Source organism: Acinonyx jubatus, chromosome D4, assembly GCF_027475565.1.
Source record: "Acinonyx jubatus isolate Ajub_Pintada_27869175 chromosome D4, VMU_Ajub_asm_v1.0, whole genome shotgun sequence".
NCBI classification, from domain to species: domain Eukaryota; kingdom Metazoa; phylum Chordata; class Mammalia; order Carnivora; family Felidae; genus Acinonyx; species Acinonyx jubatus.
Window position 1 is genome coordinate 48778159 of NC_069391.1, and position 22324 is coordinate 48800482.

General features: G+C 39.9%; 1 protein-coding gene across 2 annotated transcripts in view; it reads left to right on the forward strand.

Moving 5' to 3' along the window:
• MLLT3 (MLLT3 super elongation complex subunit) overlaps nt 1–22324 on the forward strand; it is a 282306-nt gene that overhangs the window by 197646 nt on the left and 62336 nt on the right. For both annotated transcript variants that reach the window (XM_027047137.2, XM_027047139.2), the window contains exon 5: nt 9838–10542. In XM_027047137.2, the coding sequence (XP_026902938.1) occupies nt 9838–10542 (705 nt within the window). The remainder of the gene's footprint in view (nt 1–9837; nt 10543–22324) is intronic.

A 22324-nucleotide genomic window follows, 5' to 3' on the forward strand; every position in this document is an offset into this window, starting at 1 on the left:
AAGTCAGACGCTTAACCCACTGAGCCACCCAGGGGCCCCCTTCTTTTCTTTTTTAAAATAAGAAATACAATAAAGGCTCTATACATTTCCTTTGTCTGTCTTTCTTTTCCTTCCTTCCTTCCTTCCTTCCTTCCTTCCTTCCTTCCTTCCTTCCTTCCTTCCTTTCTTTCTTTCTTTTTCTTTCTTTCTTTCTTTCTTTCTTTCTTTCTTTCTTTCTTTCTTTCTTTCTTTCTTTCTTTCTCTCTTTCTCTCTCTCTCTCTGTCTCTCTCTCTCCCTCTTTCTTTCTTTCTTTTCTTTCTTTTCTTTCTTTCCTGTTTATTTATTTTAAGAGACAGAGAATCCCAATGCAGGGCTCCATCTCACAAACCACAACATCATGGCCTGAGCAAGGATCAAGAAGCAGTCACTTAACTGAGTGAGCCACCCAGGTACCCCAAGGTTATACATTTTCCTCTTAGCATATGTTTTGTGATGCCTCTAGCTGTTTTTTAACTGTTGGTTTATTTTTGACAGAGAGAAAGAGAGAGAGAGAGAACTAGTGGAAGAGAGAGGGGGAGTCCGAGAATCCCAAGCAGGCTCCGTGCTGTCAGCACAGAACCTGATGTGGGGCTTGAACTCACAAACTGTGAGATTGTGACCTGAACCAAAATCAAGAGGCAGTCACTTAACTGACTGAGCCACCCAGGCATCCCACCCCTAGATTTTTTTATATGAAATGGCCTTTTCATTATTTTCTCCTGACTGATTTCTTTTAACCTTTATTTTCTAATTTTTTTTTCAACGTTTATTTTTTTTTGGGACAGAGAGAGGCAGAGCATGAACGGGGAGGGGCAGAGAGAGGGGGAGACACAGAATCGGAAACTGGCTCCAGGCTCTGAGCCATCAGCCCAGAGCCTGACGCGGGGCTCGAACTCCCGGACCGCGAGATCGTGACCTGGCTGAAGTCGGACGCTTAACCGACTGTGCCACCCAGGCGCCCCTTTTATTTTCTAATTTTATTAGAACTTCATTCAGTATAATCTATTCAGGCATTTTATTTTTTAATTTTTTTTAAAGTTTATTTATTCTGAAAGAGGGGGAGAGAGAGGGGAGGGACTTGTACTCCTGAACTGTGAGATTATGACCTGAGCCACAACCAAGAGTCAGAAGCTTAACTGACTGAGCCACCCAGGTGCCCTTATTTAAGCATTAAGAAAAAAAAAATTTTTTTTTAATGTTTTTATTTATTTTTGAGACAGAGACAGAGCATGAGCAGAGGAGGGGCAGAGAGAGGGGGAGACACAGAATCAGAAGCAGGCTCCAGGCTCTGAGCTGTCAGCACAGAGCCCGACGCGGGGCTCGAACTCACAGACCGTGAGATCATGACCTGAGCTGAAGTCGGACACTTAACCGACTGAGTCACCCGGGCACCCAAGCATTTTAAAAAGATTATTTTAAAGTTCATTTTATGATACCTTTATGATTGATTTTTTCATTGTTTCATGGGCTCATTTAAAACTGTAGGGGGCGCCTGGGTGGCTCAGTCAGTCCAGCGTCCAACTTTGGCTCAAGCCATGATCTCATGGTTCGTGGTTTTGAGCCCCACGTCAGGCTCGGTGCTGACAGCTCAGAGCCTGGAGCCTGCTTCAGACTCTGTGTCTCCCTCTCTCCCTTTTCCCCTCTCCCCACTCTGCTCTGTCTCTCTCTGCCTCTCAAAAATAAACATTAAAAAAATTAAAAAAAAAACTATAAACTTTATGCATGAGATAAAAAGTTTTATATGTAATTATTAAATTTGTGGGGTGTTTTAGCCAACTTCGCTGTTTATTCTCATTTCATTAAATCTGCCCGTTTCTGACAAAGATGTATGGATTTCTCATTTCAATGAAATGTTTTTCAAGTTTCTCTTTTTTTTAATATGTATTTTTTAATGTTAATTTTTTTTTTTTTCTGAGAGAGAGTGCAAACAGGGGAGGGACAGATGGGGGGGGGGGCACAGAATCTGAAGCAGTTTTCTGGCCCTGAGCTGTCAGCACAGAGCCCTATGCGGGGCCTGAACCCATGAGCTGTGAGATCATGACCTGAGCTGAAGTTGAACTCTCAACTGACTTAGCCACCCAGGCACCCCTTCAAGTTTCTCTTAGATATTCAATACTTTTTGCTATACATCACCTCGCTTTCATTTTTTATTTTATTTATTTATTTTTTTAAGTAGGCTCCACACCCAGTGTGGAGCCCAAGGTGAGACTTTTAACTCATGAGCCTGAGATCAAGACCTGAACTGAGATCAAGAGTTGGATGCTTAACCAACTGACCCATCCAGGCGCCCCTAACAAAACTTAGCTTTTAAATTGTTTATGCTGTCTCGTCTTCTTAACCTTGAGGTCTGCACTGTGTAATATGAATGTGGCGCTCATGCTTTCTTTTCGGGTCAGTTAGCGGATAGTTCTTGGCCCGTTCCTTTTCATCTTAAACTTTTCTCCATTGTTAGATGTTGTGTTTCTTGTGACCAGTCTGTGCATGCCCACTTTTTACCCAGTCTGTCTTTTAGTGAGAGAATTCAGCTTCCCTTTTTTATTCTGTGAGTAATAGTGGATTTTATTACTTTTTGCCTTGTTCATTATTTATATTTGTGACTTTTTCCATTTTTCTGAATTTTGCTTTCATTTTCAAGTTGATATTCATTTCCCAGTTTCCCCCTGTTTATGTGGCAGTCCTGTACTTTTCCATTTCATTATTGGCCACCTTCCCTTTCAATGGTTTGTAATCCAATTTTTTTCCTGCTTTCCCATGTAAAAATGATACCAACATTTTCCCTCACCTCGACACTCCATCCTTGTCTAACTTTCCTAAGTTTCTACAGAGAGAATTTAATTTTTCAGATCCAGAGTTTTGTTAGCCTTTTTTGGTGTGTGTTTCAGGAATTCACATGGAGCACTTCACTTCTATTACATATTCCAGATAGTTGATTATCCATTTAGATTTAATTCTGTGTAGAAGGCAAAGTACATTACACTTCTGTCTCCTCTCCACCTTCCCACACATAGCAGGTCTCGTTTCTAATTTAGTTACTGTTTGGTTAAAGTCCCTTCTCAAGTCCTTTCCTTAGATGGGGCAGTGGGTGATGTGCTCTTTGAATCCTTAAATTTCGGCAAACACTTCTTTCACACCGACTGTGTGTGTAGGATGTTTGGGTTGTGCTGCTTTTTCCCTCAGCAGTCTTGATTTTACTGTTTGTTCTTCCCAGTTCTACTGTCAGAAATGAAAAGTGCCATGTAATTTCATTCCTTTTTAGTTTTAAGTAATTATTCTTTCTGGCAACTTGTAAAGTTTTCTTTCTATTCTTAAAGTTGAGGAATTTTAGTGTGATATTCTTGAGTGTGTCTTTTTTCTCTTACTAGCCCTGCCGGGATCTTGAAGAGCCCTTTGAGGTCACAATTCAGTCTTTCCTTTTCTTCCATATTCCTTTAACTATTGCCTCTCTCCCATCTCTTCCTTTTCCTCCTTTCAGAGACTCTCCCGGAACTTTTCCTGTGGTTGGTACGTCACTTAGGGCTCCTCAATCTGTTCTTCAGGTTTCTTCTCTTTTCCATTAATGACTTACATCTCTTTGTATCCTTATGCTTTGAGATTTCTTCCAGTTGATCGTTCACGCCACCATTGAAGAGTCTGTCTTCTCCTTTATCTACTGAATTATTCAACTTGGAGGGTTTTGTTTTTAAAGTTTAGCTTAGATAATATTTTAAACCCATAGAAATTATTGTCTGTTCTCGGTATGCCTCTTCTGAAGTAATCGTTCCATTTTTGACCTCAGTGTTTCATCTTTGTCCTTCAGAAGATCTGCTAGGTCTGTTCTCTAGGTCTGTTCTCTAGATCTGCTAGGTCCTATTCTCGCCTACTGTAGATATGTTATTTATGTGTGCGTTGGGATTCAGGTTATCAAGAGACCATATGTTTTTATAATCCTATAACTGATGAGGGGTAGGCATGTTGTACATTTCATGTGTATGCACCTGGACGACCCTGTGCCTGCCTTCTGGCCTCTTTGCATCTCCAGCCTCAGGAGTAGAGGGGACTCTCCCTCCTGTTGAGTGTCTCCTGAACACCTTTGGGGCGGAGGGGGTGGCTGGCAGTCCTTGTGCAGTTTTCTGTGGGAACTCTTCTGTGTCTTGCTTAGAGCCCAGAGCAGAGCAAGCCCCATATCAGTCCTCTTTCGAGATGCCCATAATCCCATGGCCACATTCTTCAGGCCCCATTCACTGCCAGCTGGTTCCCAGAGCTGACTGGTTCAAGAAGGCAAATGGGTTGGATTTGAGATGAAAGTTGGGGGAGGTGAGTCAAATTTAAGGTCCCCTCTTTCCCCACAATCCTGGATTTTTATACTTGATTCATAGTTTCAGATGGTATTTCACTCCTGTGCCATATGTCGTGGGTTTTTTAAAAATTTTTTTCTTAAGTTATTTATTTTGAGAGAGACAGAGATAGCACGAGGGGGGGGGAGGGGCAGAGAGAGAGAGAGAGAGAGAGAATGAGAATCCCAAGCAGGTTCTGTACTGTCAGGTTTGACGTGAGGCTTGACCTCAGGAAACCACGAGATCGTGACCTGAGCCGAAACTGAGAGTCAGATGCTGAACTGACTGAGCCACCCAGGTGCCCCCCATTTGTCATGCTTTAGTGGCATTACAGAGAGATTTTTAGTTTGAAACCTACCTTTGAGTGTTTTACCTAGCTTTTCATATGCATAAACTCTTGGACTCTATTATAATTTCCAGGGAGTATCCTTTTCAGATGCACTGTGGACAAATCAACTTTTAAAGGAGAAATTTTTGCGTTGGGATAAATAAAACTCTTCTGAGGGAGTTTATTTGTCTGTATGCAAATTTCACCGAACAAAGATACGAATCTAAACATCTTGTGCAACGCGGAAGCCAGTCGAATTGGGACAGAGACCGAAAATAGGAGCATAGGTAAAAAGGAGAGACAGGAGCTGGAGAAAGAATCAGCTTTGCATTATCAGTGGTACTAGGGAGAAGATGTGGTGATGATAACACAGCAATTGAAAGCCACATATAATCAGAAAACCTTATTTTGTCCAGTAGCTAATACCTTTTCTTAAGCTATCTACTAGAGTTGCTGACGAGTGTATTAGAAGAGATTATGTATTAAAAGGACCGATCCTGTTCCAGAAAATTAAAACAAGGAAGCATTCAGTAGAATCCGAGAGGCTGAAAAACAATATTGTACCCTATATTCATAGGTAGTAAAGTTAGTGCAAATATGTACATGTTTGTTTAGATAGTCATTTGCCTTAGATATTTGGTATCTGAATTATGCACACTTATTCTCCCTAATATTGATATTCATTTTGTCCTAATGAGCTTCAGGCAAAGAAAATTTGAATTATACGACATGTGTAAACCTCCCATTGAAAGGTAATTAGTCTGTTCTGCTTAGTGGCACTTAAGGTTAATAGTTGAGTAAAAATTTTTAAAAAACAGTGACTTGATCTCCGATATGTGTGGGATAGATAGGCTGAGAATCAGTTCAAGCTTTTATTCTGTGTCAGTAACAATTCCTCACTTTGTATCTAAGCCTCGGTTTTACATTTATTGCATGTGTGACTAGAGAGTCAGGTGACAATCCATCTGAACTTTGCCATGTATCACAGACCCAGGACAGAGAAAATGTAGTCTATATAATAGGAACCATTCTTTCACCTTTTTTGTATTTTCTAAATTTTTATTTATCTGGGGTGTTGTTATGGGCTGTTTTTCTTTTTACCTCTCAGTTGTCATAATTTAAAGGAAGCTTTTTGTAAAGGGGCAGGAGCGAGAGTAGCTTGCTTCTATGAAGATTTGTTGGGTTGGTGAAAAGCTGGGCATTAAATACCTAGGCCAGTGTGGGAGCAAAAAGTTATAAAATTTCTGGAGTTTTATGCTTAAAATCATATGTATGTGATTAAGAAAGGAGTCTAAACTTTCTGTGACACAAGAGTCTGTGTTCTATACCACTGTGTACTTTGCATTAAGAATTCTAGTTTGTCCCTCAAAAGGGTTTTAGAAATAAATCATGGAAGGAGCCCCGTAGAAGTTTTTTTTTTTTTAATACTGAAATTTACTATTTTTTAATGCTTAATATTAGAAAGTATGTTGGTAGGTAGGGGCACCTGGGTGGCTCAGTCTGTTAAGTGTCTGGCTTTGGCTTAAGTCATAATCTCATGGTTCATGAGTTCGAGCCCTGCATCGGCCTTGGTGCTGACAGCTTAGAGCCTGGAGCCTGCTTTGGATTCTGTGTTTCCCTCTCTCTCTGCCCCTCTCCTGCTTCTCTCTCTCTCTCTTTCAGAAATAAACAAACATTAAAAACAAAAAAAAGAAAGTATGTTGGTAGGTAAAAATCTATGTGTTTTAAAAAGTCACATTCATAAACCTATGTATAATACTCCATGAAGGTTAAATATTGAGCAACAATGCTTGGGTGTTCTAGAGCCATAATTAGAATACTGGTTGCAAATTGCCAAAATTCAGTGAGTCAACAAACCAATTAAAAAAAAAAAACTGAAGGATATTAGATTTCAAATGTTCTTCCTTAATTTAGTTTTCCCATTATACTTTATTTTAATTATTCATAGTATTGCTTAACATGCCAGGAAATGTCTTGTAATAGAATTTATAAAATAATGTAGTTTCAGTAATATGAATACTATCTTTAGCATTCTGCTTGTAAATCTCAGATAGAGATGTTTTGTAAGGAATCGTCTAGTTTGATGCATAAAAGCACGTCTTTGCATAGTAACTTTATCCATTTTAGAACTTTGAGACCAAATGCTCACTTGAGAAAAATAAATGGAAATGATTGGTATATGTCATTTTGTTGTTGTTATTGTCGACAAATAAGGAAAAAATTGTAAGAAAAAAATATATAGTCCACTAACATAGAACAGTAATTTTTCATTTTACGTATTTTTCCTCAAGTTTTTATTTAAATTACAGTTCGTTAACATGCAGTGTAATATTAGTTTCAGGTGTAGAATTTAGTGATACATCGCTTCCATACAACACCTGGTGCTCCTCACAACAGGTGCCCTCCTTTTTAAAAAAAAAATTTTTTTTTTAATCTTTTATTTATTTTTGAGAGACAGAGACAGAGCATGAGTGGGGAAGGGGCAGAGAGAGGGGGAGACACAGAATCCAAAGCAGGCTCCAGGCTGTGAGCTGTCAGCACAGAGCCCGATGTGGGGCTCAAACTCCCGAAACATGAGATTATGACCTAAACCAAAGTCGAACGTTTAACCGACTGAGCCACCCAGACTCCCCCGGGTGCCCTCCTTAATACCCCCCATCTACCTCCCTTCTGGTAACCATCAGTTTGTTCTTTATAGTTAAGAGTTTGTTTCTTGGTTTGTCTCTCTTCCCCCCCCACCCTTATATTAATTTGTTTTGTTTCTTAAATTCCACGTATGAGTGAAATCATACGATAGTTGTCTTTCTCTGACTGACTTATTTTGTTTAGCACTATACTCTCTAGCTCCGTCCTCATTGTCGCAAATGACAAGATTTCATTCTTTTTTATGGCTGAGTAATATTCAATTGTGTGTGTATATATACACAGCACATCTTCTTTATCCATTCGTCAGCTGGTGAACATTGGGGCTCTTTCCATAATTTGGCTGTTGTTGATAATGCTGCTGTAAACATCAGTGCATGAGTCCCTTCGAATCTGTATTTTTATATCCTTTGGGCAAATACCTAGTAGTGCAATTGCTGGATCATAGGGTAGTTCTATTTTTACTTTTTTGAGGAACCTCCATACTGTTTTCCACTGTGGCTGCACCAGTTTGCATTCCCACCAACAGTGCACGAGGGTTCTCCTTTCTTGACATCCTTGCCAACTTGTTTCCTGTGCTATTAATATTAGCCATTCTGACAGGTGTGAGGTGATACCTCATTGTAGTTTTGATTTGCATTTCCCTGAAGATGAGTGGTGTTGACCATCTTTTCATGGGTCTACTGGCCATTTGTATGTCTATTCATGTCTTCTACCTATTTTTTAACTGAATTCTTATTTTTTGGGGGGGTGTTGAGTTTTATAAGTTCTTCATAGATTTTGGATACTAACCCTTAATCACATATGTCATTTGCAAATATCTTCTCCCATTTCACAGGTTACCTTTTAGTTTTGTTGATCATTTCCTTCATAGTGACTATTACTTTCTTTTTTTTAATATTTTTATTAATGTTTATTTATTTATTTTTGAGAGACAGACAGTGAACAAGGGAGGGGGAGAGAGGGGGGTCAGGGAGAGAGAATCCCCAGCAGGCTCCATGCTGTCAGCACAGAGCCTGATGTGAGGCTCAATCTCTAAACCATGAGATTGTGACCTGAGCCAAAATCAAGAGTCAGAGGCTTAACCAACTCAGCCACCCAAGCGCCCCGAGTATTACTTTATGATAGTTATTCATATACATGCTTTTCTCTTTTCTTCTTACGTAGACCCTATAGGTAGATTGACTGTTTTAGTGAAAAGCGTAGCCCCTGCCCAACTGTCTTTTCAATTCTGCTAGATATTTAAGGGACACAGGATTGATGTATAGATCATTGACTTTGAGTGAGTTAGAGGTGCAGCAGAACAAGCAAGCCTTGAGATGTGAATTCCGGTTGAAAATTTGGACATGTATTTGCCATTAGTTCCATTAGAAGGTGGAAGTAAGCAAGAAAGAGCTTTTCTTTTATCGTATGGGTGTAGATTTTTACAAGTCCAGGATCTACTTCTGTGTCCTAGTCTTACTATTAATGGTAGAGGGTCACAAATGTGTTAAGTATGAATTTAAATTTTGTTCCTAAATAGAAAGGTTCTGTGTAGGTCATATATACTGAGGTACTTATATCAGTGAAAAAATAAGCAGCACATTTAAAATGGAATAGGCAGTCGTGAACTCTTTCCTCGTGACTGCACGATAGTAATTGGCTAAAGACTTTTCAGTCCATTTGATGACTATTTGGTGACATGTTTGTTCTGTTGGATTTCTCTTTTCTTTGCTAGTGGATGGGAGACACTTCCTAATGAAATGACACTCCCATGAAATTTGGGCAGCAAAAAAAAAAATTGCTTTTTATCTCAAATTGAGAATTATTTTCTTTCTTGTTTGGGTCTTGTGATTCTTGATATTAAAAAGCCATTTAAGATTTAATATTATCTGGCCTCACCATGCGACACTGGGCTATTTTTTCTGCCTTGTCCTAGATCTTTGCCGTAGCTGGATGCTGTTCCCCAAATACAATTTCATCCCTCCTTGTTGTGCTTCACTCTGGTCGCTGGTCTCCCAAGTCCTTTCTCATTCTTCCCTTCCTAGTAATGCCCTGCTTATCCTGGAGGATCTAATTCAGGCGTTACTTCTCTATAGATTTCTGAACGATTCTTCTCCCACACCCCCAACAGAACCAATGGCCGCCTTCCTTTTGTGGTCATAGCACATCGTTGGTGGCTCTTGGAACAACCATGACTCCTAGATACGTCGCAGTTCCTAAGAGTCGGGGCCATGTGCCATCCTTCTTGTGTCTCCTAGAACAGGCGTTCCGCGAACATTTGTCCAACCGAAATGTTTAGAACACCATGCTTCTCGTGATTAGGAGAGCAGCTGGCCTCGTTAAACCCCTTGATCACAGTGGCCCTCGTTCCTTGTGTTCCTCACACACCCTGTTCCCACCTGTTGCACTGTGCTGATTGGTGTCTAAGAAAATGCATTCGAGAGCGATCAAAGAAGGATCCTTGTATGTGGATGCAACGCGTGGGGGAGCCGGCTGGCGACTCTGCGTTGCTCCGGAGCTCTGAGTTGCGTTCTCTTCTCCCCTTTCTGCAGGACCCGAACAGGAGCATTCATACCAGCAGCAGCAGCAGCAGCAGCTGTAGCAGCAGCAGCAGCAGCAGCAGTAGCAGCAGCAGCAGCAGCTGTAGCAGCAGCAGCAGCAGCAGCAGCAGCAGCAGTAGCAGCAGCAGCAGCAGCAGCACCAGTTTTTCAAAGCCTCACAAGTTAATGAAGGAGCACAAGGAAAAACCTTCTAAAGACTCCAGAGAACATAAAAGTGCCTTCAAAGAACCTTCCAGGGATCACAACAAATCTTCCAAAGAATCCTCTAAGAAACCCAAAGAAAATAAACCACTGAAAGAAGAAAAAATAGTTCCTAAGATGGCCTTCAAGGAACCGAAACCCATGTCAAAAGAGCCAAAACCAGACAGTAACTTACTCACGATCACCAGTGGGCAGCAAGACAAGAAGGCTCCTAGTAAAAGGCCCCCCATTGCAGATTCCGAAGAACTCTCAGCCAAAAAAAGGAAAAAGAGTAGCTCAGAGGCTTTATTTAAAAGTTTTTCTAGCGCGCCACCGCTGATACTCACTTGTTCTGCTGACAAAAAACAGATAAAAGATAAATCTCATGTCAAGATGGGAAAGGTCAAAATCGAAAGTGAGACATCAGAGAAGAAGAAATCGACTCTGCCACCGTTTGATGATATCGTGGATCCCAATGATTCCGACGTGGAGGAGAACATGTCCTCCAAATCTGACGTGAGTAGTCTTGTTGGTTTCCCTCCTTTCCCATGTTAGCCTTCAGATCTTATTTCAGATGGCTGTAGGATAAAGGATGAGGGAAGAAACTGACAGCCGAACTGTGAAATGGTAGCATGGATGGGCCTAGAGATGAATTTCCTTAACTAATGGAAAGAAGGAAATGAAATCATTAAAGAATCGGCAGACATTTGGACTGTGATGGAAATTGTTAAAGGAAAGATACGTTCCGTAGTGTAATAATGGGCTGTGTTGAATAGCAGCAGGAAAATTGAGATGCTCCTTGGCACTTAGTTACTGTGCTTTTCCATGATTGCTGATTTAGGAAAGTGAGAAGAATGCGATAAAACTTGAATATATGAGAAAATAAATTTAAAAGACAAATTTAGAAAATATTGGGGTGCAGCTATAACGTTGATCTTTTTGATCAATGCTATGAAGTAATTTGTTTACAGAGATGAGAAGCTGGTATAGTATTTTTAAGAGGTTTTCTGGAGGCAAAATTGATATAATGATATACCGTATAGATTTAAAATGTATAACTTGGTAAAATTTGACACATATTTGTGCTTGTGAAAGCCGGTGGTGGTATTTTGAAAAAGAACCACTTAATTTTTTTTTTTCTTCCTTTGGGGCCATGGTCGGGGTATGTGATCTTTGTTTTTGCTGATGGGTGGGATTAACTTTTGTGGATGCCTAAAAGACCATCTGACCGTTTCACGTCCCTCCAAAAGGTTACCTGATGTTGAGATTTAAACTTACAATTGCAGATTTCTCAGAGTTGGAAGGGGGGTTCACGCTATCTATTCTAACTTCTCGCCAGTATAAGAAATCTTATGCTTCCAGTGACAGAACTATTAGTATTTGAAATAGTATTCCATTCCAGTTCTAGAGAATGAACGTTATTTACTTTGAAGTCAAATTCCCTTTTTTTTTTTAAAACAATCTTTAGCCTTTTAAAGTTACTTATTAGTCCTGACCAGTCCAAATAATCTCCTTACTTTGGCTTGTCAGTATTTCTAGACAATGGTCAAGGAAGATGTCTGGCTAAAAATTGCTGGCAATTTGAGACTATTTCTCTTTCTGTCCCACGGGTTCACCATACACATGTTCCTAATTCTAGTGCTGGCAGAGGTGGAGGGACTTCGTAACAGATTCTGTCTTCTGCATTTGCGCTGGGTAGAAGGGCAGCCGGGGTGACAACGTGGAGTCACAACCGATCTCCTGTTGTCCAGAGACTACTTCCTTCCCCACTACCCTCCATAGCTAATCTTGAAATTGTAATAGAAGATCAAATTAGGAGCACAGTAGCATATAAAATACAAGAGATTGGGGTAATTTGTTCCAGTGTTTGGTAAATGTTTTATAGCAATAGTTTATTGAACCAATGAGAACTAATGGGTTTGTGCCAACATGTCAAGCATTTATTTTTCCTCTTGTGCTTTTTACTTAGGGTCCTCTTTTTTTTTTTTTTTTTTTAAAGCTTATTCATTTATTTTGAAAGAGAGACAGCACGAGCAGGGGAGGGGCAGAAAGAGAGGGAGAGTGAGAGAATCCCAAGCAGGCTCCGAGCTGCCAGTGCAGAGCCTAGACGCAGGGCTTGAACCCATGAAACTGTGAGATCGTGACCTGAGCTAAAACCAAAAGTCCAGCACTCAACCGACTGAGCCACCCAGGCAGACTTAGGCTTCTCTTAATACAAAACTTGTTCTCAATTAGGTGTTACTTGGAAAGTTTTTTTGTATGTTTGACTTTTATTTCAAATCACCCTAAGATGTCCATTGATCCTCTTGGGGTGTGATTAGTCTATCAAGATTGTCAGGTTTAGCCACTTAGTCTTTCCGTATTCTGACGTGTTGTGACTCTTCTCGAACGGAGGTTTTCCAGTTGTGGCTTAGGATTCAGTGGTGAGCCACGAAACCATTTTAGCATGTCGTCACCAGTGTTTACAAAAAATCAGAATACGTTGTAATCAGCATGGGTGAGTAATGGTTTGTAAAAATTCTATTTCATAGGCTGTGTGTGTTTCTTATAGTAGGTTATGGTCAGAAAGGCATCTTTCTTGAACGTTAGCTGATTAAACGACATTCCTAAAGCAAACCTCTTTCTACATGAAATTGTCCCAGATGATCATCGTCCTTAGATAACTCTGTGCATTTTTGTTTTTATTTGTCTCTTGCTCCCTCCCTTTTTCTATATGATTTATAAGATATGACTTTTCTTTTCATAAACTTCATGTTCAACTTGGTGTATTAATCCTAAACCATAATTTGAAAAGTCTTTTGGAGTAAAGAGTTAGAATCTTAATTCCTTACAGTAGGGAGCAAATTTTCACAACAATTCATGACATAGGAGAATCACATATCCAGTAATTGTTATAGGAGTTTTTGTAACGGGTTCTGCACATCATTATAGAGAAGGTCTCTAAAGGCTTTTGGATATTATTTGGGTATAAAACCCAACAGATACCCTTTCTTTATCAGTTTTCTGGTAGTAGTGCTTTTATTGTTGCTGTTGTTGGTTTGATTCTCTAAATGCAGGTGGTGGAGCCGAAGAAAATTGATGAAAGTCGTTCCAAATAAGCCATGACTCAAAAGACCTTTCTGTGAACAAAGAAGATAAGGGGAGGGTGGTGGAGGGAGGGAGGGGAAGGGAGGTGCTAAAGTTCCCTGTATGCAATAATAGAGATCACCTTTGTCTGGCCTTCTTCCTACCTGGTGTTCCCACTGTGGGCAAGACAGAAGGAATGGGAGACAATTGTAATGGAGAGCAGTGAGGAGCCCAGATTTTCCCTTGGCCAGTAACAGATTTGATAGCTTGGGACAGGCCCAACTTCAGTGGGCATACTGTAATATCCTGGTGGTGAGTATGTCTGTATCTGAGTAAGTGTGGTAAGATGAGCTGATCTCTCTAACATCCTTTCCAGCTTTATTATTTGAATATGAACCAGATTTGTGTTCATTTATGGCAGATAGGGTCGTGGGTAATTTTAGGCACAATGGGCAGAGATCATGGTCTTTGAAACAGAAGAAAGAGACAAAAAGAAATTGGAAGAGTATGAAGAATTAGGAAGGGCTGGGAAGAAAAGATTATTTACCTGGTAAGCTTGTAAACATCTTACCTGGGTACAGGTTAGTTACAGTAAAAGGAAGAACTTAAAAAATTTTTTTTAAATATTTTATTTATTTTTGAGAAAGAGGGAGACAGAGTGTGGGCAGGGGAATGGCAGGGAGAGAAGAGACACAGAATCTGAAGCAGGCTCTAGGCTCTGAGCTGTCAGCACAGAGCCCGATGTAGGGCTCAAACCCATGAACTGTGAGATCATGACCTGGGCCAAAGTCACATGCTTAACTGACTGAGCCACCAAGGCGCCCCTAAAAGGAAGAACTTTTTAAAGAAGCTTTTCCATAACTAAGTTAGATTCAGGTTTTATATAAAAATAAAATCAGTGCTATTACTGATTACTGGAAGCTTACTTCGATTGTTGATTCATATGGTTCCTCTTGGTTAAGATTTTTATATACTTCGCATAGAAAAGTAGAAGTACATCCATGCTTTGTATTCCTACGTGTCGTTTTTGAAGGATCACTTATTTGTTAATAAGTGGTTAGGCAGGCCAGGTAGGTAGGTAGTCAAGTAAGCAAATAATTAGGAGTTTGTAGTGTGGTGACAGACAGGCTGTGGTGTGAAGCCCAGCTCCTCCCGTCATCTTAAGCAAATGTTTTAACCTTCTGTATTTTAGTTAATTCTCTTGTAAGGTGGAGATCGTGATAGTATTTACTATGTAGGATTATTGTGAAAACGGTAAAGCACCTATGAGCACATTAACCAAAAAATGCTAGTTAACTATGATATGTGTGATGTAGCTTCTGGCAACCTTTATAACATACAGCTTTGAAAGAGATTTTTTGATATTCAGAAATACTGTAGAACTCTAGTGTCCTTGTTCAAGAGTTGGGTTATATGTTTTAAAGGGGCAAAAATACTAGGTCATGTTGCTCTGAAATTTGTTTTGAGAAGGTATATGTCCTTGATATTGGTACGCATTTGTTACACGGTGACTGGAAAATTAGAGGGCTTTAAATCAAAGCTTTAAATCAAAAGTTAAGCCAAAAAGTGTCCCAGGATCTTTGAGCTTTTTACTTCAAATAGGTAAAGGACAAGGACATACCTAGCACTGTATTAGGTAGGCTCTTGCTTGTTTGTTTTATTGCTGCTACTATTAAAGGAAGACGTCCTAAGAAATGACTTCTCTGTGGATTGTTATTAATGTTACACAGAGTCATTTTTAAATACATTTTTCAATTCCTGAAATGTTTGTTCTTTTCTAAAGAAATTTAATATGGTCACATGAAAATCCATTGGTGATTTTTCCCGACAGAATTAAAGAGTTGCAGGGAGACAGAGGGAGTGGTTTATAGCGGGTGAGCATTTAGCAAATACAGGAAACATGGTAAGAGCGTGTTTTTGCTATATACATAAATGTTAGCATTAAGAATATTTTACCTTCAAGGACCTCCGTATTTCCCGTTAGAGTAAGGCTATTCTTGGTTTAGGAAATTATCACCTTGTGGTCATGATGGTCATTTATGGAAAGTAACCTTACTAGTGATTGACATGTGCTAGCAGCTAGAAGGGTGAAGGTCTGTATCCTTGTCAACTTAAAGTTTATAATTGTGGTTTACATGAACTTGTTTACACTTTAATTGACAATTAAAAAGAGCCCAACTATTTATCACGCCTCCTGTATTTCCCTAGGTTTTGTGTTTCATTTAATTCAGCTTCCGAAGAGAAATCTATTGGGTTGATCATGTTTTGTGATATGGGGAAGTTTGGTATTCATAGCAGAGAAGAAGGGGGACAGAGTAAAATAAAACTGAAATAAGTATTTATAATCAGATGTGGTTTTGGTAGTAATTTCCTTATCATTGCCGTTGCTTTTGCCTTGTTCTGTAGAGATTTAATTGTGATTTAAAAGTGCAGACGTGAAGAGTTTTCACTGTCTTTCCTTGAAAATGGGCAGGGTGCATTTGGGTAAAATGTTACACACTTCAACCTGCCATGTGAGGAATGAGATTATAATCCTGTCCTTTGATACTTTGGTTTTACCAACGTTGTTTTCTTGGTTAAAATCTTCTTGAGGGAAAGAGATGAAATCTCTTCTAATAGTAGCATTTTACCAGTGGTGGTTCAGATACAGGATAAAGAATTCAAACCACCTTAGCAGAAATTTCTTTTGAAAAGAAAAAAAGGAAGAAGGAAAAAGAAACTTCCCCTCTTTTGTTGTGCCTCATTTCCTCCCACCCCACCCTGTTCCTTGCCCTGCTTAAACTGTCTGGAGCTGGCAGTAAACGTCCTGTTGTTGAAGCATTGGCCTTAGGTTTTTATGTGATGGAAGGTTGTGGCAGTCAGAGAAGAAGGTCTTTATTGTGTTTTCAAAGTGGCTTTTTAATGACTTGTAATTCCAGCACATGCAAGAGCTGAAAAGTCTGTAAGCATAGTGAGTGAGCTGCTGGAGAGGCCATTCATTAAAGGGCAGCACTGCCTCTGGGGGGGGGGGGGGGGGGGAGGCGGGGGGGGGGGGGCTCTTGTTCTGGACTCCTGTTCTCTGCATCTTATAACTGGAGGTAAACATACCTGAAGGGTTGCAATCCTTCCTCTGATAGATTCAGCTCAGTGTGGAACTTTGATTAAAACAATAGGAAGAAAGTTAACTTTGTTGAGTGCATGGAGATATTTCAGCTGCTTTTTTGCTTGTTTTCCATGTCATATGTGAACGGGTAGAGGGGTGGGTATGGTCCAGCGAATCAGCTATTTCATTTACTCAGCCACATTCCTGACTTAGTCCAAAAAAGGATTTGGAGTAGTCAAAAGGGAGATTTTTACCTTAAAACAGAGTTAGGGGCTTCTTCTCTTCCTTGTTTGGGTATCATACTAAGCCTAAATTGTTCCACAATTTTTAAACTAAATAATTTGTTAGAAGCCCTTAGGTAGCCGAGGGCCTTGAGCAGACAGGGGATTCTATCATTGCAGAGTTGTTGTTACCCATAACTGCCAAAACTCAGCATTTTTACTTGTATTGAATTGTACGTCTCAAAAATTCCATGAGCCTCCTTCAAGAGAGCTGCATTGCCTCTTCAGTGCACTATTGTTTCTTACTCTGGGGCCCATGATCTTTACCTAATTGTCTCATCTGTCATCTTTAGACACAAAATCAAAGATGTGATCCAACATGGTCTTTGCATGGCCAGCTTTACCATACCATTGGGATGCCTGTAGTTGAACATTCCCTGAGTGCTTTCTATGTGCTCATCCCCCGTCTAAGCACTTGACTTGTTTTAACTCATTTAATCCTGAAAACAACTTTAGGAAGTAGGTAGTATTATTATCCCCGTTTTATAGATGGGGAAACTGAGGCTGAAAGAGCTCTGGCCACAGTTGCCATGTGGTGGAGCCAGGATTTGATCCCACTTGGTAGGAGCTCACTCGAGGGGTTTCGGAGCGAAGCAGATCTTTTTTTCCCATGGATTCATATTACATACGCAGAGATGTGCTTCATGACATTGGCGTCAGTGCTGTGAAAGCCTTTGGTATAATGTTCTTGTTCCATTTATGAATCATGTTTCTTTGACCTACCTATTGATTTGGACTTTTACCAACAGTCTTCAGGAAGTGATAGGTTGTCCTTAGCGCTGGATTTGGCATACACAGGGAGGGAAGAGATGTAAACCGTCCAGGGATCTCTGACTTCTTACACACGCTTGCTTCAGGTACAACAGACTCCCGTGGTTCTGGGTTTCACATTATTGTATGATCACTATTACCCTGCCCCCAGAATTTTCCCACTTGCTTTTGTGAGGGATTTATGTTTAACAGAGCTGAGCTGCAATATCAAGCTTTCCCAGAAGGTGCCACCAAATAACAAATGGTGTCCTACAGTTCGAAGATCACTTCCTTTTGAATCTTGTAGTTGTGTTCGGTAATTTCATTTTCTAGTGTCTCTAAGTCCTTCAAAATGTAGGTTGCACTTTCTTTGAATTAGGAGACAAGATAACACAACAGCATAGGTACAGGATGGTTTTCTTTTGGAGTCTATGTAATTATTTAGAAAAGTCTGAGAAATTGTTCTCAGTGGGTAACGATTTATGACTGGAAACTTTCAAGGCAGTCTCAAGGTCCTCAAAGAAAAATCACCCATAGGAGGCTACTTTAGGTCACTAAAGGTGACGGCACAGTGAGATGTTCCCAGATAAAGTCAAAGATCCTTCTATTAGGAGAAAATGGAACAGCATTACTAAAGTGTTTGGAGACAACAAACTGCCTTTGAATTCTGAGGATACAGAGGATAAGGATGTGGGGGCGCTGGAATAGGGAGAAATATTCAGAATTGTTGACACAGAGAAACGGAATTTCCTTGCTTTTCTTGGTCATGGGAGAAAATGTACGTATGGGGTCCTCAGATGTGATGTGATACTATTTATTTAACCATTTTTAAAAATGTTTTACTTATTTTTGAGAGAGTGCGAGTGGGGCAGGGGCAGAGTGAGAGGGAGACAGAGGATCCGAAGCGGGCTCCACGCTGACAGCAGCAAGCCCGTCACGGGGCTTGAACCCACAAACCATGAAATCATGACCCCAGCCGATGTCAAGAGTCCAACGCTCAACTGACTGAGCTGCCCAGGCACCCCTGTATAACCATTTTTTTAATTCAAGTGTAATTAACATACCATGTTATATTAGTTTCAAGTGTACAACAGAGGGCTTCAACAATTCTGTACATCAGTCCTTATCATGGTAAATTTATTCTTAATCCTCCTTGCGAATTTTACCCCATCCCCCCCCCCCCCCCCCGCCTCCCCTCTGGCAACCACCAGTTTGTTCTCTGTATTTAAGAGCCCGCTTTTTTTTGTTTCTCTTTTTTTCCTTTGTTCATTTGTTTTCTAAATTCCACATATGGGTGAAATCATATGGTATTTGTCTTTCTCTGACAGATTTATTTCACTTAGCATAATACCCTCTAGAGCCATCCATGTTGTTGCAAATGACAAGGTTTCGTTCTTTTTTATGACTGATTAATATTCCACTCTGTACACACACCACATCTTCTTTAACCATTTGTTGATGGACCCTGGGCTGCTTCCGTATCTTGGCTATTTTAAATAATGCTGCAGTAAACAGAGGGGTGCAGATAGCTTTTTTAGATTAGTGGTTTCATTTTCTTTGGGTAAATGTCCAGTAGCAGAGTTATTGGGTCATAGGGTAGTTCTGCTTTTAACTTTTTGAGGCACCTCCGTACTGTTTTCCACAGTGGCTGCACCAGTTTGCATTCGACCAACAGTGCACAAGCGTTCCTTTTTCTCCACATCCTTGTTAACGCTTGTTTCTTACGTTTTTGATATTAGCCATTCTTGCAGGAGTGGGGTGATACTGCATTGCGGTTGTGATTTGCATTGTTTGGATGGTTAGTGATGTTGAGCATCTTTTCATGTTCCTGTTGGTGATCTGGATGTCGTCCTTGGAGAAATGACTATTCAGGTCCTCTGCCCATTTTTTAATTGGACTATTTGGGGTCTTTTGGTGTTGGGTTGTGTAAGTTCTTTACATGTTTTAGATATTAAGTCCTTATTGGATATATCATTTACAAATACCTTCTGTCATTCAGTAGGTTGCCTTTTTGTTTTGTTGATGGGTTTTTTCCCTGTGTAGAAGCTTTTTATTTTGCTGTAGCCTCAATAGTTTAATACTGCTTTTGTTTCTCTTGCCAGAGGAGACGTATCTAGAAAAATGTTTCTACGGCTGATGTCAAAGAAACTACTGCCCATGTTTCCTTCTAGAAATTTTATGGTTTTAGGTCTCACATTTAGATCCTTAATCCATGTTGAGTTTATTTTTGTGTATGGTATAAGAAAAGGGCCCAGTTTTATTCTTCTGCATTTAACTATTCAGTTTTCCCAACACCATTTCCCATTGCATATTCTTGCCTCCTTTGTCATAGATTAATTGACCATAGAAGTGTGGGTTTATTTCTGGGTTTTCTGTTCTGTTCCATTGATCTATGTATCTATTTTTGTGCTGGTACCATACTGTTTTGATTACTTCAGCTTGGTAGTATATCTTGAAAGGTAGGATTGTGGCACCTCCAGTTTTTTGTTTGTTTTCAAGATTGTTTTGGCTGTTTTGTCTTTTGTAGTTCTGTACAAATTTTAGTGGTATTTGTTCTAGTTCTGTGAAAAATGCTCTTGGTATTTTGATACAGATTGCATTGACCCTGTAGACTGTGTTGGGTAGTATGGACACTTTAACAACATCAGTTCTTCCAGTCAGTGAGCATGGAAGATGTTATTTTAAATAAATAGGTAAATAAATTACTAGAGTACCCTGGCTTAGGACTTCAGTGTTTATAATTACTATACTGTTTTTTTTTTTTTAATTTAATTCTTGAACCTTGCTTTATTTTGTGGCTCTTTTATTTTTTTAAATATAAACCACCATGTCACTTTGAGTAACTGCAAGCATTTCCTTCTAAACAAGTTTGTTTGTAATTATTCTTTGATTATTTGAGTGATGTTCAATAACGTTCAAAAATATTTATGTGGTAGATACTTGTGTATATAAACACTGTACCTGATGGTACAGATGGTACAAAATTAGAACTGAGGCTGAGCTTGGAAGAACGAAAGGCATGAGGAAGAGGAGATGAGGAGTGGAGGAAACAACTTGATTAAAAAAAAAAAAAAGCTAATGGCAACTGTAGATCGTTCTGTGTTATCCTCACTGAAAGTGAAGAGAGATCCTACAAGCGAGTCTTGCCATTAATTTATCGCACTGGTTTGTCAGGAATGAAGGAAGCCTTATCGAACCCTACTGCTGCTAGGGGTGTCCCGAGCAGTTGCACTTGATGGCCTCTTTTTTCATCCATGTAATGTGTGCGATCGCTTTCATTCTCATCTCATGGATACGGAAGTGGAAGAGCTAGAACTCAAGTCCAGTTCTCACTACTCCCAAAGCCCATGCTTTTTTGGTACCGTATCACCAATTACACCTTGTTGAGAGGAAAATCACATCAAGTGAAAACCACTGTGGTACTGACGAACCCTTTTCGAGAAAAAAAATCTAATTGGCACGATTAACTTTCCCACCATCTGGCTTCCTCCCTGACTCACTAATAGTGCCGCAGTTCAGTGAAAGGGGGAGAATAACAAATAAGATGTAGCCATAATACTGGAATACTTGGCCACGAACGATGGCAGACAAGAAGACCTGGCTGTGATTTCCAAAACGATGATCAGCTCATACTTCCAGTGCATCGTTATTATTCTCTACTAAGTAGAATTGTAGAAAGTATTGAAAAGCCATGCTACCTTAGAGTCTATCCAAGGGCACTGTTCACCAGTTTACCATCTTGCTAGATTATTTCTTGTACTTCATGCTAGGGTATGAAGTAGCAGTAACAGTGTTACTCTGAGAGGTCCCATTTATTGTATTGCATCATCAAACAGTTATACTCACAAAAAACATGCAGAAGGAAGGTAGGTTCAGACTTCCACGAGATAGTGGTGTAGGAAAACCCTGAACTCACCACTTCCCATGAACACACCAAATCTACGGCTGCATATGGACTGTTTACCTCTGAAAAAGATCTGAACTAAAAGGCAACCAACGGAATGGGAAAAGATATTTGCAAATGACATATCGGACACAGGGCTAGTATCCAAAATCTATAAAGAGCTCACCAAACTCCACACCCAAAAAACAAATAATCCAGTGAAGAAATGGGCGGAAGACATGAATAGACACTTCTCTAAAGAAGACATCCAGATGGCCAACAGGCACATGAAAAGATGCTCAACATCGCTCCTCATCAGGGAAATACAAATCAAAACCACACTCAGATATCACCTCACGCCAGTCAGAGTGGCCAAAATGAACAAATCAGGAGACTATAGATGCTGGAGAGGATGTGGAGAAACGGGAACCCTCTTGCACTGTTGGTGGGAATGCAAACTGGTGCAGCCGCTCTGGGAAACAGTGTGGAGGTTCCTTAAAAAATTAAAAATAGACCTACCCTATGACCCAGCAGTAGCACTGCTAGGAATTTACCCAAGGGATACAGGAGTACTGATGCATAGGGGCACTTGTACCCCAATGTTTATAGCAGCACTCTCAAAAATAGCCAGATTATGGAAAGAGCCTAAATGTCCATCAACTGATGAATGGATAAAGAAATTGTGGTTTATGTACACAATGGAGTACTACGTGGCAATGAGAAAGAATGAAATAGGGCCCTCTGTAGCAACGTGGATGGAACTGGAGAGTGTTATGCTAAGTAAATAAGTCATACAGAGAAAGACCGATACCATACGTTTTCACTCTTATGTGGATCCTGAGAAACTTAACAGAAACCCATGGGGGAGGGGAAGGAAAAAAAAAAAAAGAGGTTAGAGTGGGAGAGAGCCAAAGCATAAGAGACTCTTAAAAACTGAGAACAAACTGAGGGTTGATGGGGGGTGGGAGGAAGGGGAGGGTAGGTGATGGGTATTGAGGAGGGCATCTTTTGGGATGAGCACTGGGTGTTGTATGGAAACCAATTTGACAATAAATTTCATATATTAAAAAATGAGTGTAAAATATATCATAATATTTGTATGCTGATTACATGTTGAAGTGATATTTTTATATACTGTACTGGGTTAAATAAAAAACAGTTAAAGATTAAAAAAAAAAAAACAGATCTGAGAACTAGATGAACTGCTTCTCCAGAACAGGAGAGGAAATGACTACA